The sequence below is a fragment of the Chaetodon auriga genome, chromosome 19 (assembly GCF_051107435.1).
Source record: "Chaetodon auriga isolate fChaAug3 chromosome 19, fChaAug3.hap1, whole genome shotgun sequence".
Taxonomy (NCBI): domain Eukaryota; kingdom Metazoa; phylum Chordata; class Actinopteri; order Chaetodontiformes; family Chaetodontidae; genus Chaetodon; species Chaetodon auriga.
The window spans coordinates 15,927,168-15,946,146 of record NC_135092.1 but is presented as its reverse complement, the minus strand read 5'-3'; the positions used below and the strand labels follow the sequence as shown (position 1 = coordinate 15,946,146).

At 41.1% G+C, this 18,979-nt stretch overlaps 1 protein-coding gene across 1 annotated transcript; it reads right to left on the bottom strand.

Moving 5' to 3' along the window:
- Positions 1-322: 322 nt before the first annotated feature.
- On the bottom strand, positions 323-17,061 carry shc3 (SHC (Src homology 2 domain containing) transforming protein 3). Its single transcript, XM_076757762.1, has 12 exons — positions 14,397-17,061; positions 11,325-11,395; positions 9,328-9,391; positions 7,764-7,883; positions 6,670-6,723; positions 6,482-6,533; positions 6,271-6,400; positions 5,913-6,066; positions 5,635-5,728; positions 5,350-5,541; positions 3,171-3,496; positions 323-3,006 (listed from the first exon to the last, which is right to left on the bottom strand). The coding sequence occupies exons 1-12, from the start codon at positions 15,033-15,035 to the stop codon at positions 2,878-2,880; spliced, it is 2,025 nt and encodes a 674-aa protein (XP_076613877.1). The 5' UTR covers positions 15,036-17,061; the 3' UTR covers positions 323-2,877.
- Between the last annotated feature and the right edge of the window lie 1,918 nt (positions 17,062-18,979).

Here is an 18,979-nt window from a genome sequence, read left to right as displayed (position 1 = left end):
TAATAATTCTGAACAGCTTGTTGAGGCTTGTTAATCTGATATGAAGCCTTGGCGACAACCATTTTCCATAATATGTCCCCTTTAAAACTTTCATGACTGTGTTCTGCGGGCCATCCAGAATAACAACAACACTGTTAGCGGATATTTGTTTTGAGGTGAAAATAAACAAAAACTATCTGCATGGCAAGATATCACCAGAAGTAAGTGAGAAAACACATTTTTTTTAAACTAATTTGGATGGAAACTGTGATGACACTGGCTAAATGCTGCATCTATTATAAACTGAAATGTGTTATCATGACAGCAGAGACAACAGCAGAGCTTCTACACATTCACGGTTTTATTGCCAACAGTCATACAGAATAATGATAAACCCATACAACCAAAAGATTAAATCTGTAAACATCATTTGGACTCCTTTCTTTGTTTTTATTTCCTTTTTTTTTAACTGTACCTGTTCCAAAATAGTGAGTTTCTGTGTGATTCCCTCCGACAAAGATTTATATTTAGAGTCTGGAAATGATACATTTATAATATATAATAGAGAGGGAGGGAGGGAGAGAAAGAGACAGAGAGAGAAAACAGTAGTCTCAAGCAGCAACACGCAGCAGGGCAAAACACAACCTCTAGTGAACAGGCATGCCCCATCGAAGATCAGCTATTGCACTTTGAAGAGAGAGAGAAAGAAATAAAAATACCATTTGTACAAATAAAAGGCACATTTTCATCAACAGAAATCTGGAAAGAAGCCATGTTCTTTTTGCGTCCCAGCGTGTTTGGTTGGATAATTTCTTAACGCCGCACAGCTAATCGTCATGTGATCAGAGAGATTCAAGTATGGAGTTGTTCCTGCTTTGTATGCTTTGAACTTTGCGCGTTTGGCCGAGGTGATTACAAATTTGCTCTTCGGAAATAAAGACTGATCCCAAAAAGAATTCTTTATATTGGCATCGTGCTTTTTAAAGATTTAGCACGTTATTCCTTCTCCCAAGATATTAGATTTGATGAAATTATGTCAGAAAGAATTCAACAAAGTAAAAGTTAATGGCAGATAAGTGTAAAAAAAACCAAACTCAATTATTCTTTGTGCCCCTTTCTTCTCATGTTTCTCTCAAAACGCCAATATTCCGGGCTGCTCAAAGGGACACAAGGAATCAAGGAAAGTCTTATCAGCTTAAACCAAAATGGATCCGGTGCTGGACATGTTTGTACTGCTCTGCTAAAATATGTGTTGTCGTGAGATGCATGTACTGTACACTCCCTCTTGCAGCAAAATACAGGCACGTTATATTACATTGCATCTGTCTTGTCAAACTCATTGAACACATGCTGATTTTGGTTCAACTGAAGTGGTCCAGTGCATATCAAATACAATGCCCCATTCATTTGGTATCCATCAGAGTACTGACAATAGTAAGGATGAGAGCATTTCAAAAGTCTGTTAGCCAGAACTGCTGTGTACTATGTCTAGAAGCCATTTCAAAATTTGATTCCCGCTCTACAAAAACAGTCCGTATAACCTAAATACAGTAAACTGTTCTGAGTGGACTGCGAAATGCAAATGAAGTCTGACCTGTCAAGCAACAATGGTTGAGAACTTGCTTCTTAGAGTTGGAGTTTCCCCTGTGCTGTAGTGCAGCACACAGCCAGCATCCGTTGCTACTAATAAGTGATAACACGAGAGAATTGAAGTGAGTGTGACAGACAGGGGTAAACAAGCAGGTCTGTGCTGACATCTAGTGGCAATAAAGTGGTGCTGCCATAAGATATCCACACACATCAGTCAGTGAAGGTGGTCTAATATTAAACATTCTGCATTGAGTGTCAACACATCTGTAATTCGTCTTGGTGCAACTGACACAGATGATCTAACGTTCTGATTGTGCTATTCATTTGTGATCATTCAAATGAGAGTAACTTTTTAAGAGTTCACACAAAAAAAAAGCCGAAAACGTTAATCAAGAATGTGAGAATATCCATTGCATGACTCAAGCCCCAAAACTAATCATTGACTACACACCTAAAAGAAGAATCCAGAGAAAACCAATTCAGAAATAATCACTGGTTGAAAAGCATAAATATTTTACAGTGTCAGCATACACAAGCACCTCTTTCAAATAAAGGGGTATCAAGGTCTACGAACAATGTCCACGAGAACAGTTGATTTTAAGTCATGCGACTGCAGTGACACAAGGAAATACTTCATAAAAAAAGTTTATCTTTAAAGCCATTGACAGCACTATGGAGGATGTCTGTTTGCACCCCAACACTTTGTGACTACTGCAAAGCAAAACACATTCAGGTCTAATCCCCAGTAAAAGCAGGTTTCATATAGTGACTAATTGAGTGAGCTGTCACACTATCGGTGAGATTAAAGGACATTTTTCCTAAAGTAATTCATTATAAACAGCACTGTTTTCGTTTCCTCGACCTCTTAGCCAACGGTTCCTGTAGAAATGTGGTTGTGCTTGACAGACAAAACTAAAATTTCAGGTTTTTATCCTAAAATACTCTTGTTAACACCTCTTTGAGGTTTGATTTGCACTTCATCTAAACTACAAGAACAATTGTCTTTTTTTTATCTTTTAAAACACCAAATCAAGATATTATGTCCAAATGCACCTATGTCTTCTCAAAAATATAGCATTTCAGTCATCACAACAAAATAATAACAGTTCTATAAATAATTTTTTTTTTATCTTAAACAAATCTTGCGTCTTCCAGTGCCTCCAGTAAAGTAACCACAGGCCAATTTCCCAAAAACACTGTCAGCGCGTGGAGCCTTTAAGCATCTTCTCTTCGTGTTTCTTCTTCAAGTTTCAGGATCATAGGAGAGACTGTCCAGAGCTTCCTATTTCCCATCAGGCATTGCAAGTGTCACTGTTTCCTTCCGACAGGCTGTAGGAGACACAGTTCACTCCCAGCTGACACAATCGGCAGATTGTTGTCACGGTGATGGCCAATAAGATGGCTAATGCTGTCAAATACATGATCTTTTGTCCGTACCTTTGAAAGGAGAAAGAGATAAATGATAAATGTTTATTGTGGCCAAATAAGTTTAGCAAAGATCAAGTTGAGTCTTTTTTTTCTTGCACAATGAAAAATATTATGCATTCTTATTCATTCAAAACTTCACAAATCTCCTTTAATGTCCTTTGACCCCATCTTACCGTGCCCTCAGGGTCCACCAGAAGTAGGTGTTTGGCAAGTCCATTGTGCATGCCCGTCAGTACATAGGACCCTGGGTTGGTAGTGCTCTTACGAACCAGGAAATCCCCGTCGTCTTTCAGCAGTTTTTCAGCGTCTCGGCGGCTCATTTTGCCATGGTACCACGTCTGGCCCTCCAGCTCCTCCTGTGCCCGGAAGGCCAGCGAGCGCACCAGAAGAGGGCTGGAGTTGTCCACCGATGCTGCCTTGTGAAGACCAGAAGCCTGGGACTGGGCTTGCCCCTGGGATGGCGGATGGGACCGCGACTGAATAGCATCCTCAAAGGGTTCTGGTATGGGTGAGGGCAGTGCCAAAATTAAGAATTAAGAGAGGAAGGATAGCACAATTTTTACCATCACTTCCTGCAGCTGTCAAGACTGGTAAACTATGCTAACCCATAAAATCAGCTACTTATAGAAGGTCATTATGGTTTTGCGCTTTGATCTTGAGTGTCTTAAAGGTCCAGTGTGCTTTATTAGGGGCATCTATTGGCACAAATGGAATATAATATTCATAAGTATGTTTCACTCATGTGCACTCGCCTGAAAATAACTGTTGTGTTTTCTTTACCTTCGAATGAGCTCTTTATATTCACAGAGGGAGGGTGAGGTGGGTGGTATTCAGTTAGCTCCAATCTGCAAAATCACCACTAGATGATGCTAAATCCTACACACTGGTCTTTCAGTTTCTTCACAGTGGCTTTCTTTTCTTTTCCCATGACATGATCACTAGCAGTGCCATGGAGCAATGTTTCAATGTATGGGATCTGTTTTGTGTGTCTCATGCACAAAGTTGAAGAAGTACACATTCCTGCCAATAGTTTCGCACTGACAGGTGGTGGTGATGCACACAGAAATGCAGCAATGTATGGGAAAAAGGCAAAGAAGAAGAAGGCTGCTAGCAAGTAAACATGACGGTAAACTATGCGGGTTTTAAAATGTTAGAAAAATGGCTTTACAAATACTTCATGAGGAAGCACTTTATTGTCATGTTTTACTCCGTCTATACACTAAATTTGTATGTATATCTGTGAGTTCATTTATCTGTATACTTACATTATATGTCATATAATTTGTAACCTGATGCGATGATATGCTGATGACACAGTACTGAACATGTAAGTCTGCAGGTTACATTCAGTGTCTAGACTTGTTCTTTGTGTCCAGACGTTAATGCTCACAGCACCCACAGAGGCAGGGAAACACACTGGGACGTTGCCACCCCATTACAAAAGTAACACAAGAGATTCACCTTCATCTCACACCTCCAAGTAATTTAGAGTCACTAATTAACCTGACCTGGCTTTTATTTGGATTGAAAGCGGAAACTCGTGCACATGGAACATGTACAAAGGAAGAACTCTACCCAGAGCCAGGGTCACATTTCAAACCCAGGTCCTTCTTGATATGAGACAACTGACATAACCACACATTCGTCATGTGACCTGGGAATGAATGCTGATTGTACTCAAGAGCAAGATGTTGGTAGTTTCTTGTCCAGTGTGAAAGAGGCTTATTTCAGTCATGCAATTTTATACATATTCTCATTCTGTTATGCTGATGATGCAAAAAAAAAAAAGGGATAATAATTTTCTGTTATATAGTTCTGCAATTAACCATTTTAAAACTGTTAGTGCCGAAACAAAGTAAAATGTGACTGTACAGTAGGTGGACAATGATGCACGAGCTCACGTTTCATATCAGACCAATTCACATTCGAATAGGTTCACTGCTCACATGTAATTTGTGTCATGGATTCTTCAGACATAGTTACACACATCTTTACGTAACTGATCTTTCATGTATAATAATAGCAAGGTTAAGGCTGAAGTTGACAGGAGGAAAGAATAAAGCTGTGTGCACTGATATTAACACTGTCCCCCTTTGTCTTCATACTGATATGCTGTTATTATAATACTGCACTGAAGTCACCGGGAAACAAAAGCTGGGAAGCCCTCTAATTAAGAACTCCGACTACAACCTCGTTTTCAAAACATAGGGGCGCCGCGTAAAACGGATATTAAAAAATATGCACTCATTTTCAAAGAAACTGTGTGGGAAATATACTCTGTAATGCTTCAACAGGTGAGTCTTAATGACTTAGAGGAATTGAAACTTCCACTCCCCACCAACCAACACTTACTCATGTCAAACAGGTCCTTCTGTGGGCTCTCTTTGGCTGCAGCTGCCATGCCCTTTGTCACATTTTCCGCCTCTGCCTGGAGCGCTGCGAGCACCTGGGCATCAATCTGTTGAGTGTTCACATACGCGGGCATCTCTCCTGTTTTTGGTGCCTGACCTTTACTCTCAGGCAGGCTGCTTATATCAAATGATCCTACAGTTGAAATGTGGAGAAATAACATTGAGTTTATGTAATTCTGCAAAATTTAACATGTATCTAGGTTGTGGGAAGCGTGGATTTTCTTACCCTGTTGTATGAATATTGGTTTTCTTTCATCTCCCCAGTTTTCTCCACAGTGCCGCCCCTGGTAATACGTCTGATCTACCGAACCTGGACCTATCTGAAGTTATACAAGCACACAGCTACCGGTTAAGACACATTATCAATCAAAAATAGAAAGTTGGTATTGGGTTGGTATTTAAAAAAAGACTCAACGGTAATGATGTTATTGAGATTACGTCCACGTGAGTAAAAAGTTATTCTGTTCCACTTCCTGAGATTAATCGACATAAATTGAGTGGTACCTGGCATCCATCTGGTGCTGCATTCTGATTGATCAGCCGGGTGTCGATGAAGCCTCCAGGGGGTGGCATCTTGCCAGGGATGTTATTATAGTAAGGATGTTCTGCTGACTCCTCCTCTTCCTCTGTCCACGGTAACTCCTCCATGTTTAATACCCTGAGGAAAACGTTTTGATCATGAAACTCAGCACTGTCTCTGTGGCCACTTTGCTTTTTTCTCCAGGATGGCAAAGTCATGACAATCAGAGGCAGAGTAGGACAGGTCATGCCTTTGCCATCCTAGAAAAAAAAAACATGTATGTGTGCTTGCGTTGGTGAATCTGTCCTTTTGTGAGTGCTAAGTGTGTCATGAACACCTCACCTGTCATGTGTGGAGGACAGTTTGCTTGAGGGACACTGCAGGTACTGCTGGAAGCGAAGATCAAAGGCCTGGCCGATGGTGCTGATGACGTCCTGGGCCAGCCCATCAGAGCACTCCAGGATGTGACACGCTGAGGAGGGACAGAGCAACAAAGCTCAATGAGCATGTTGCATGTGAGATACACTATAGTGGTCAAGCAACGAACCCTTACCTCTTCTGTTAACAGGATCCTTTGCTACATAGGCAACGTAATCTGTTGTGTCCTAAAAACATGAAGACAAACAACATACAGACATTTCAACTGTTGTAAATTGTGTTTGTTTTAGTAAATCAAATCTGTTGGTTACGAAGTAGTTTAGGTTTCTTTTATCACAAGTCACAGGCCATTGAGTTACTTACAGGATCTCCACCTGATGCAAAGGAGATGGACTGCATGTGATGGTTGGCTATGATCTGTCAAGAAATATTCAATACATATGAGTTAGCAAATGTCTCATTATACACACAGATAGATGCAAGTGCCCATCTACACACATATACAATTTAAAATGTACATCAGAATTTTGGTTAATTTATTTGCCTTTACATATTAAAGCCACTGTGAGGCAGCCATATAGGAAGTATTCAGCTCTGTTCATCAGTGGCCTTTAAAGAAATAGTCTGACACTGAGAAACACACTTATTCACTTTCTTGCCTGGAGTTAGATGAGAAGTTCGACACCAGTTTCACGTTTGTCTGTCAAATATGGAGCTGGAGCTAGACGGTGTGATTATCTTAGCTTAGCATAAAAAATGGAAGCAGTAAACAAGTAGTTTACTTGTTTACAGCTCAGAGATAAGGAGTGAGAGGGTTGGATGAGTCAGGGTCATTCTCCAGATTTGGTGCTTTGTCAACAGCTTCTCCAGAGGAAAAAGGTTATTCTGTAGGATTTGAACGATTTTTTTACTTTGGCACTATCTGCTGGCAGTATCAAGAGGGCCACTGTGGTAGACCGTAATGAACAGTGTGACCACTGACCACTCTTGCCACAAAGAAAACTACTTCATTATCCATTTAACTGGCTAAATATAGTGATGTGCTTCTGGAGAGTCAAGCTGCCAGCCTCCTCTGGTAATTCTAGCAACATCTGGAGACATCACATGCCTCTACTTGTCTTCCTCTTTTAACTTTTACTGCATAAACCTCCTTAAACAAACATCCACAAGTCTATAAAACTCGTATTACTTTAGCAGTGGCTAAAATAAGATCGCCTCTGTTGTGGCAAACTGAATTAGTGAATTAGTGTTCATTGAGTTATTATCCTTTTTGGTTGGTCAGTTCACTGTGCTTTAAGCAAATCCCACGGCCTTCTTCAGTGATTTTTTTTAAGTATCTTTTAGTATTACTTGTGTGGACCAATGAACAATGGACATGCTATCAAAGCAGCATCGTGTATTTTTAGCACATCTATGTGGCAGAATCCTGTATCTGTTTACAAAGGATGCACGCCGACCTGTTTGCCGTCAGGGGTCATCAGGTTGAGGCTACTGGTGGAGATATTTAGGTTGATGGACATGCCAGCAAACTGCAGGTTACTCTTCCCCAAGATGCTGGACAGAGCTTTGGACGGTGGCTGAGGAGGACACAGACAGACACAGACTAAACAAAAGACAGCAACAAAGTCTCCTTTTGCCCATTAAAGGAAGCACTTTGCATTTTTGGGGGGGAAAAAAATGCTTGTTTGCTTTCTTGCTGAGAGATAGATGAGACGATCGCTGCCACTCTCATGTCTACACAGTAAATATGAAGCTGTGGCTGGTTAGCAAACAGACCTGCTTAGCTTAACTTAGCCTAGCATAAAGGCTGGAAACAGCACCTCTAAAGCTCACTAATGTGACATGTTATACTGTATCTCCAGGCTAATTATTGCATACATGCAGTGACTTCTCTGCTGAGGCCCGGGGAAGAAATAGTCTGACGCATTTTTTTTGATTTGCAGAATTATTGAGATTTAGAGGCACTGTTAATTTTGTCACATTTGGACAGAGCCAGGAGCCCTGTTTCTAGTGTTTATGCTAAGCTAAGCTAACCAGCTGTTAGCAACAGTCTTACATTCACTCTGCAAATAAGTCTTTAAGCAAACTTCCCAAAATGTTGAACTATTCCTCTAAGCAGTATGATCCATTGAAGTTTTATTTCAGCACTTGTAAATGAATACAGAGGAAATATCATTGTTCAATATTTGGATCAGTTACAGTTTTTGGCCATGCAAATTTGGTCTAAAAATAGGGGGCTGTGAAGTGCTGGATACTTAAGATACTGTTGATGAAGAGCGGAGGCAAAGAGGCCAAATAAAATTAGCCAAACCCATTCAAAATCCTCTGTATGACGCTGATGTCATGTAGTGCATTTGTCACACAGCCAAAATAACATTATCTTATATCTTCCATCTATTCTGAGAGAGAAACTAGTCGGCACTGATTCTGTGTTATATACTCTTCCCTGACATTTGAACAAGCTCGAGAGAGCAGAGTAATGCTTCATTTCACACCCCACATTCAGACACAGTCTCCTCACACTCTGTGGACACACACCACGCACATGCACGCACACACAGCAGACAGACGTGAGCACACACATGCGCGCACGCACACTAGCTCGGCTTCCCGATCACAGATATTGTGCACTACATGAGTCACTAAGCACTGTGCGCGGTGTGCAATGCATCGTGGGCTGGAGCTACACCCACGCACATACAGTCCCATACCTCTTCATCTCTCTTCTCTCTCCTCAGCCTCTCTAAGTACAATCTCTCTCTCATCATTTCTTCTTCTCTCTATCTGTCTCTGTGTTCCCTCTCTTTTTACATTAAGGAAGGATGAGAGGAAAAGAACTTACAGGGGCGATGCTTTTTATAGAACGTGGAAGGGTAAATGAATATCTAATGCTGTTTCCTCTTTTTCTCTCTACTGTAGCTTTCAGTAACATTCATTTTCTCAGCTCTCTCAGCGTGGGCATCACTTTGCCCGTGATCACTCCATCTCCCTCCCTCCTTCCCTCTCTGTCCATCCACGTACCTTTCTCTTCCGCAGAGCTCCTTTGGTCCCTGGAACAGCCTCACACACCAGGCTGATGGCTTCCCTAGAGGGTGGGCGAGAGGAGGATGAAGCCAAGATGGTGACCATAGACAGCCACAGAATCACAGTAATTTTGGCATTAAGTTAGACTGTATTTACAGCTACTATTCATGATTCCACACTTTGCCAAGATCACAGAAAAAAATGTTTTGTTATCTTAGAAGGAATAAGAATGTGTAGCCATGCTAGCAGCTCTGTGAGGCTGTGCTGAGGCAGCAAAACACTCAGCTAAATGCTAACGTCATCATGCTAACATGCTCACAATAACAATGCGAACATATTGATGTTCAGCAGATACAATTTATGTCATGTTTAATATGCAAACATTAGCTAATTAGCACTAAGCACAAAGTAGAGCTGAGGCTGATGGGAATTCTCACTAGTTTTGCAGGTTTTTGGTCAGAAATCAAAGTATTGGAGAAATCAGACTGATGAAAAATTTCATGTTTTCCTTTATTTAATGTCATTATTATTTCAATGATGAATGTATCAATTTATTCTATGACTTTTCCATCAATAAATGAGGAGACAAAGATAAAAGATATGATAAAGATACAAAAAAATAAATACAAAGAATAGCTGAAAATAACTAAATACATTTGACTAAAAGAAAAAAGGTTGTATTTATGCTACGCCTGAACTCTACAGGTTGTTACACATAAAATGAAATCACCTCAGCCACTAGAGACCTGAGCCAAGATTCAATATGCTGTGCAGAGTGTTTTATATGGTGCCATAGGGAATATTGCAAATGCACTGCACCTCTTGAAACCATGCAACTGTATCTGTTATACAGCGCTACACATCACAGAGCAAAATCTAAAACTGTCTATAAGATGTGAAGTGAAGCGCTTTATCTGCAGCGGCCATCGCCGTGCTGCCGTTTTTGTGTAAAAGACAACAATATGTGGATTAAAGAGCGGCTAAAGATAGAGCTGCTTTCATGCAGAAAAGTCACAATGTCCCCTAAGACATCGTGAATACTGGTTTCATGACAGAAACAGAAACGTTAATTTCTGTATCCTTTGTACCTGGATAAATCACACACAGCAGTAGGTTCTTTTAGAAAAGGGGAAATCTAAAAATAGCAACAGCATGAGACATAGCTTTATCTCTCTGTTTGTCTATCGCCTTCTTTATTAGAGGGAAACAGAAACACACACACACACACACACACACACACACACAGTGACAGAGAGGGAGAGGGCCTACCGCTGTGTGGCCTTGCAAGCTAACGTTAGTCTGGACTGACTTCAGGAAGTCAAGCATAAAAGTGGACATGACACAAACCGATTCACTGTTGGCCTTTGCCTCACTGCACATTGGTCAATGATTTCAAAGATGGTGTGCACATGGAGTCACAGACGATTCCATGCAAACAAATAGTGACAACAGGCAGCCTGAATGTACTCGAAATACATATGAGAGAAAAATCCTGTCACGTTTTTTATGGGGATTTTAGAAGATGTGGATCGTAGACAGAACATCATTAGAACTAATGTTGTACATGTGTGACACCATCTTTGATGGAAAAGTAACTGACAATATGTTACAAATGACAGTATAAGGTTATAACAAAATAGATATGAAACTCACTTTTATTTTTAGGATTGATGGTGTACTCTTAATAAGAGGAATTTTAACTTTTCTACCAAGATACAATCAGTTTCAACACATTGTTTTAAATCAGAGACAACCTTCAAAAGTTTTTTGTGCTTACATGTGTTAAATCTCTGTGTGTGTTCCTTTCAGGTGTCCGTAGGTAGCTATAAAATGTTAGCAAATAGCTCATTTACTTATGCAAGACCTTTACAGGTTCATTCATTTTCTTTGAGTTTAGAAGAGTTCACAGTGAAATCAAAGGTCAACAGGTACTGTAACCCTAACATGAATATTAATTCAAAATGTGGGTCGTGGCCGAGCAACTTGTGACATACCTTGTAATTTGTGACCTTGTGGTGAAATCCAGGGATCTCATCGATCGAAGGACTTCTATACAGCCCAGATACTGCAAAACAGAACAGGTAAAATCATGTGTGAAATACAAATATGTTTAATGAAATGACAAAAGGTACATTCAGATTTCAGACACATCTCAATCCAAACTAACTAAACCCACGTAACTGCAATGTTTGGCAAATCACTACAACATTTACTTAACATATAGAAACCTGGAGCAGAGAGGGCAGCCGTGAAACGCTGGACTCATTTAACATTGGACTTGATGCAGTTGTTCGTATACGCATAACAAGTTTTCCTGTGAGCTTTGTTGGTGGAACAAAATAATCCCGGATTTAAAGGTGCCCTGTGGGGTTTTTGACCACCGGTGGCACCATGGAGCAGTGTTTTTGTGAGTGAGTTCCTGATGTGGTGCGATGCAATATGAATTAAATTGCAATTTCAGGCTAACCCTCTGATGGACCAAGATGCTTGTGCCAAGAAAAGGTGAAGAAGAAGGCTGCTTGCCAGCAAACGTGTGTAAACAATGCAAACGGAAGGAAATGCATTCATCGTTTAAGCATTTTTTTTTACTTTTAGGCCTCAAGGACACATTTTTGGAATACCCTAAACCCAACACACTAAGTGTAAAGGACATGGCTGAAAATTAAACCTGTCATTTCAGTTATCATCCTTTCATCCCACCTTCATCTGCTTATGCACGCATAAGGGTTGCAAGCAGACCTAAACCCGTATTACATCAGCGCAGGTGTTTTCATAAGCTTGCTGGCATCATGGTTTTCCACTTCCTACTTAGAAATAGAAACATGCAGCTGGAGTCTGACATAAAGTTGATGCAAAGCTGGAATAAAACACGAAGTCAATGCTTGTTCAAAGTGATTTGGAAACTGCACCACTGTGTCACTATGCCACATGAGGTGACTGTAGTCCTATCCCATAAAACCGTCTTCAGTACCAGCCACCTACTCACATTACAACACCTCTTGTGATTAATATTGCACAGACTGGGAACATTTTGTGCTGACGAGTTCCTATCGTTATCAGAATCACATTCATAATCTGGCTGTAAACAAAACCGACATCCAGACACACTAACGTTTCTGTTTCCACTCCTTTTCACAGAAGTACGTTATTGGAATCATAACTTTCATATGAGGGCGCTTCTCTCCAGCGAACGTTTTGCAAGTACCAGCGAACAAATACCATTTTGTCAACGTGACGTCTGCAAATTTTTAATGTTACCTATTTTTAGAAGCGCGAGTTTGAAGTGCACAAATCAGCAGGGCCAAAAATATATCTTCTAAAATTGGTACAGACCTATTCTGAGCACACCATTGAGCCATTTCTCTCTCATGCTGTACAACAAACAACACTCAGTAAAACTGAACTTCAAATTAATTATGAAAATCAATGGGAGGCCAGCTCTGAAGAGCTCATAAATGATCCCAGCGAATAACACAACTTACAAGTGGTCATGGGTAACACGCACACACAAAACAGCATACACAAACACAGCAGGGGCTTTACAGACCATCTGAATCATGAAGTCATAGATCATACCATTGTTGATGCTTACTGGAGTTTAAATGTAAGCCTTTAATTTACTTACAGCTGTTGCTTTAGCAAAACATTATATTACATACAGTCCAGTTCTGCACAGTCTAGACAGCATATGTCAGGTCGAAAGGAGGAGGAGGAGCCCATGAAAGACATTGAGGGGATTAATAAATGCTGAATAAGTATGAAAAACCTGCACCAAATAAGGATGATGAACAGTAAATAATTACAAATACACTAACAAGTTGTTTTGTTATAGGACAAAATCTAGATTGATAGATTTTTTTTTTTTCTTTTTTTTTGCATGTACACACAGCTACCATGGGCTAAAACCGTGAGTGTAAACAACGTCACTGTCAATCAATGTCCCTTTAGAGTAATGGTGCATGATGTGCGAGGAGTGACCGCATGACGCTAATTAAAAGTGCTGTGAGCATAACACCACGCTGAACTCAATACACACAGGACTCAAACCACAGGAAAAGCAGAGGGTGGGGGAGCACAGACCGGACCCATTTCCCCTCTCACAGTGTGGATGCTTTCAGCGGCATTGACTGGACAAATAAGCGCTCCCGTCCTTAATGCAGTTAATGGAATGTCACGCTGGTCACAGATACTGTTGGCTTTGTTCATGCGAGTTGTAGTAGCTGTCATATGATGCCAATCATACTGTGTAACTTGATTTGGAATATAACACGTTTCAGTAAGCAATGCTCTTCTGTCTGCTCACTCAGCCCCCTAAAAACGACATTTAATGTGGAGGATTATACGTTCAGGCGAATGCACACTTCACTGCTGCATTGTGGTTTCAGTGAAAATGGTTTGCTCCATTTTTTCATTCATTTTATACCTTGAACAGCCAGGGCTCAGCATCATCACTCCTCATGCCAGTGACTCATTGTCGGCATGATGACATTCACAGCCCTCGTAGTTGTGCGCCAACTTGTGCTCCTTTAAATGATGTATGATGGCTGAACGGCATTAATGTGAGATACGGATGCGACGAGACAAACACGCGCTGCATGTCTGTTTTTCCTCTTCCACCATTTCACTATCTGCGAGCTAAAACAGCCATACAGCTCATAGGGATGTACAATGTACAGAAATAACACATCACCATGGTTACAAAAGCATAACGCTGCAGCTCCACATACACAAGATGGACAGAAAAGCCGTATGAATTGAAATGTTTACAGCATGCTCAAAACGACACTGACGACTGCTGTTTTTGTTTTTCCTCTACTTTTTCCTAATGTTGACCTTTCCTGAATGATGCGATGTCTGTTTTCTGGCTGATGCTCCTTCACTCGGCCTTCTGCTGTAGCCAATCTACATACACCCACTCAAGGGCATGTTGTGATGTGCCATTGAAACTACATTATCTCTCCTTTATCCCCCCTTGCAGACAGCTAGGCTTGAGTCATTGAAAGAAAAGAGAGACTGGGTAAAGAGGGAGAGGACAAAAACAGAAACGAGACAGAAAGACCACCAACCTTCACAATGTATGTCACTCCTGGACCAGAGATCTTCTCACTCGAGTGTAGCCATCCTCTGGAGGGTTTGCTCACCAGGCCACCACCTCCACCTGGATTCCAGTCCACTCTGCCGGGCTGGAGCTCGTCCAGCCTGCTCTTCTTGCTCATGCTGACGGCTGGCTCCAGCTGTGAGCAGGGGGTTGAATGGGAGGCCGAGCTGCACAGAGAGCCGCCCACACCAGAGGCTGCTGCCGCCGCTGCTGTGGCAGCACCAGGGCTCGGGCCACTGGAGCTGCCTGAGCCCGATCCCCCACCCACCTGCAGCTTAGACACAGCCAGGTCCTTGACAGCCGAGGGCAGACCCTTGATGCCCAGCAAGCTGCCTGAGTTGCTGAATTTCAGGCTGGACACCTTATTGATGAGGGTGCAGAGGGTGGTGCCTCCATCTTCCAGGTGGTCAGAGCCGTGGCTGGTGGGGGTGCTGGAAGCAGTGGTAGTGGAGGAGGACTGGACCTCAGTCGGGGGTGTGTAAGATGTCTCGGCTGCAGACTGGGGGGTGGCCGAGACCTTGGGGTTCATGGACAGGCCGTGGAGAAGCTCATCGACAGAGGTTACTGACTCATTCCTGAAGCGGTTGTATTTGGTACGGTGAAGCATACCCTTCTCTCTCTTGCTCTCTCCCCTCTCTCCACCAACCGACACGCACAGCCTGCCTCTTTCACAAGTGTGCTGGCAGACGTGGCTGAGCCGTGCTGATTACCCTCTCCTGTAACATAGCAGCAGCGGTACAGGCAGCAAACGCCTTTTAGCAATCACAGGCCACCTGACTGTAATTTTCTCTATTGAGGTTACAGTGGTGGTTGTGTTGAGCTGCTGCTGCTGCTGCTGCTGCTGTCGCCAAAGTCCAATCTGCCCTCAATGAAATCCAGAGCTGCAATCCAATCCGTCAGAGAGAAATATACAGACACAATCCATGGAAACACAGCATTGAGGCAGAGGAAGAAGAGGATGGAGAGAAAAAGGTCTCTAAAAGGCTGCCAGTGTTGTGGTGCAGCTTGTTTGGTTTCCAGCAGTGATGCTGTTGCTGCTGCTGATTTCTAGCTTCAAAAATCCAAAAAGTAAGAGAACAGAGAAAGGTCTATGTTGTCGATGATCACGGATACTGCGAGGGAAAAGCAAATACTCTCCTCTGACTGCTGCCTGCCTGCCCGCCTGCCTGCCTGCCTGCCGGCTCAGAGCTAAAGCATGACTCACTGATCTGAGAAAACCTTCTCAACAAAAGGCTTGCTGAACACTGCAAATCACTTCCTGTCGGAGGGAGAAAAAAAAACTCCCACTTACAGCACACTAGAACCAATCAATTTTTAAATTCCCCAGTCTGATATTTATTCCCTCTAATTTTGTCCTTATTTGCTTTTCTGAGAAAAGGAAATGAAGAATGAAAGGAAGCTTAAGTCCTGAACTTAACGCAACTATTCCAAATAATTCACTTAAATTGATGTTATATACAATTAATATCTTACAAAATGGATTAACTGGTAAAAGTTGCAATGACACGCACAATGAACTAATCACAGAAATGATAATATATGAAATAAGTAATAAAAACTAGCATCCATTTAATTGACAGCCACAATCAGAGCGCCTGCCAACACGTCTTTGATTCAAGAATAAAAACTCTATTTTAAATGTTTCCTCAAGCCGTCATTTTCCTTAAAGAATTTAAAATACAGCTCTTTAAATTACTGAAAGCAGCAACACAGTGGAATTTTAGCATGACCAGAAATACGCAACATCATTAATATATTGTCCATTTAATTTATAATAGCTGCAGAATATGTGCAGACTTCACACCTGCTTCTCAGTTACGTACTTTCAAAAACCTATGACTGCATACACTTGTTGTTTCTGCACAAAATATTTATAACCAGACATTAATGCAAAAATGAATAAAGCTATTTTTCCATAAAACTCTTTTGAGACCATTTGTCTAACGTGTAGTACTAATTCTCCATCAGCATTCTGCAACAAAGGAAAAAAAAAAAAACATTCAGTTCACAACTAGGAAGCAGATATAATCTCACAGCTTGTCTAAAATACCCAGCAACTGGTCCAGGTTGAACTACATGAATGATGCTCCAAAAAAACACAATATGAATGGCATGTTTCTCAGGCAGATGAGTGAGTCAATGAAACAACCAAAAGGATAACAGAAAAAGCCCATGAGTCTCCTTAAAACCAGCAGCAATGAAGCATCTTTGTCTCCCCGGCAGCGGAAAGCACACAGCCAGACACCATTCATGTAAAATGTCCTCAGGAGCATCTAGCGAAGCCGAAAGACTGACACTCATTCATAAGCAGCTTCCGCTCTCACTCTGCTGCAGATTTCGCACTGCAGTCCCTCCCAACATCTCTCTTTCCTGCCTGGCAAATATAGGAAAAAAAAAAAAAAAAAAAAAAAAAGACAGCACGTCTGCCTTCTCTCCTCAGAAAAAAAAAGGCAAACACAAAAGCAGGGGAGAAAAGGCAGGCCCTCGCAAATCAAAAGAGGAGGCAAAAAGACAAAGGAGAACAGGAGCAGAGGACAAAAAAAGCATGCAATATTTAGTCTTTTATGTGAATGAAATAGCAGGCTGGCATACCAATGTTTCTGTGAATGGAAGCAAGGCCTTTCTGCCTCTGCAAGGCAATCCCTTGGGATGGCATGGTCTTATCCAATGAGAAGCCAGCTGGATGACTCATTCAGGGGAGGCTTGCAGAATAGTGGAAGAGACCATTCCAGACGCAGGTGTGCATATTGTTTCCTCTTGCCTGCCCTTTAGAAATAACACGTACGTTGTCAGATACGAGATGTTTGCACGGTTTATTAAGATAATCTTCTGCTCACAAAACAAGAAACAAGAAAAAAATCTAGCAAAGACATCAAAAGTAAAAATGGCACCCCCATGATTTTGATTGTCACCATTATCAGCTTCTTTTTTTTTTTCCCACATTCATGTGAACAGTTACCACCTACACATTTAATTAGTAATTTACTGTTTATATGTATGAGGGCAGATAGTACAAATGCACTAGAACAACAAATGAATTTGGGTCGACAGATATGGTTTGATAAATATTTGGACAACATTTGTCTTTTGGAAATATATAATTAGCATCCTATTTGGTTTTACCAACAGAATGACATCCTGTGTGCAAATATTCTGTATGTTTTTGTTGGAAATTTTACCCCTTTTTTTTTCCTTCTTTCACTTTATTACCCTTAAGACAGTGATCATTAATGTTTATATCTTTCTATCTTTTTCTGCTGGCATATTTATCTCAGCTCATACACTGGTTGAATGCAGCAAGCACTAGTGGTCAAACAAACGTATTTTGGCATCTGCTTGTGTTTTATAGTAGTCTCACATTGCTAGTAGACCAAACAAGAATTACTTGAACAAAGAAATCTAGGTTACACTTTGCAAAATGTGTATTTGCTACTGTTTGACTTAAAACCATCATGATCTTGCCTTGCTGTTGCTCTTCATATTAATTTAAATGTCCCACAAACTGGCAAAAACATTGCATGATTGTATGATAAGCTGGGATCAGAGCAAGCTGAGTCAGTATGTATGGAAGCTCAGTGATGACAATACTAGAATGAAACAATTAATCTAACTGATCTCTCATTTGCTGGTTTCACTTTCACTTTCAAAAATAAAATCTGAGCTACTAACTACACTGATGAACAATTTTAGAGGGCTTGTTTTGTGTAATCTGTCAAAGTCATTCATCAATATCAAAGGACAGGACATAAAATCCAGTTGACAGCCTTGTAAACCCTTCCCCCAAAACCACCAGTGGAGGGTGGTGTCTTTCTTTTTTACCTTTTCCAAAACCACAAGAGCGTAAGTAAATGCATTTTGTAGAGCTCTAGAATACTTTATAAAAACCCCTGTTCAAGACTGGGACATCCACGACATGCTACAATAATACTGGGTCTAAATTTGCACCCTTTAGCTTCAGCCTCAGTCTTTTAGCATGATATCCTACATGTAGCCATCAAGTTCATATTTAAGACCCTTTTACAGGGGTCTCATCTTAAAACATGTTAGCCTGACATTGACTTTTCAATCAACCTATTGAGCTAACACTAATTAGCCACCTAGCAACAGCTGATACAATCTGTCAGCTACAGATGTCATTTCAGCCATCAGCGATTGCAGACTATAAATGGGAAGCCTGTTTTTGTCTCCCTCTAAAGACTCTTTTTTTAAGATTGTTTCAAAAATGTCAAAGACTTTTGAGCAGTAGAAGCTAACATGCTAAAATAAAATGACGAATATGAGTTAATTTTACACCTGCTAAACATCAGCATGCCACTGCGAGCATGTTAGTGTGCTGATGTTAGCATTTAGCTCTTTAATCTGACAAAGCCGGTACCATGGCTGTAGACTCTTGTTAATTCATAATAATCTTCATACACTGTTAGTGGATGTGAGAAAACGTCGGCTTAAAGCCCATGAAAAATGGTGGAGCAGCTGAATTAGACTGTGTAGCCTTTCCTCATAGTACTGTGTCCATGGGGACAGAGGCACAAAAAGCTCTACTCATGCATT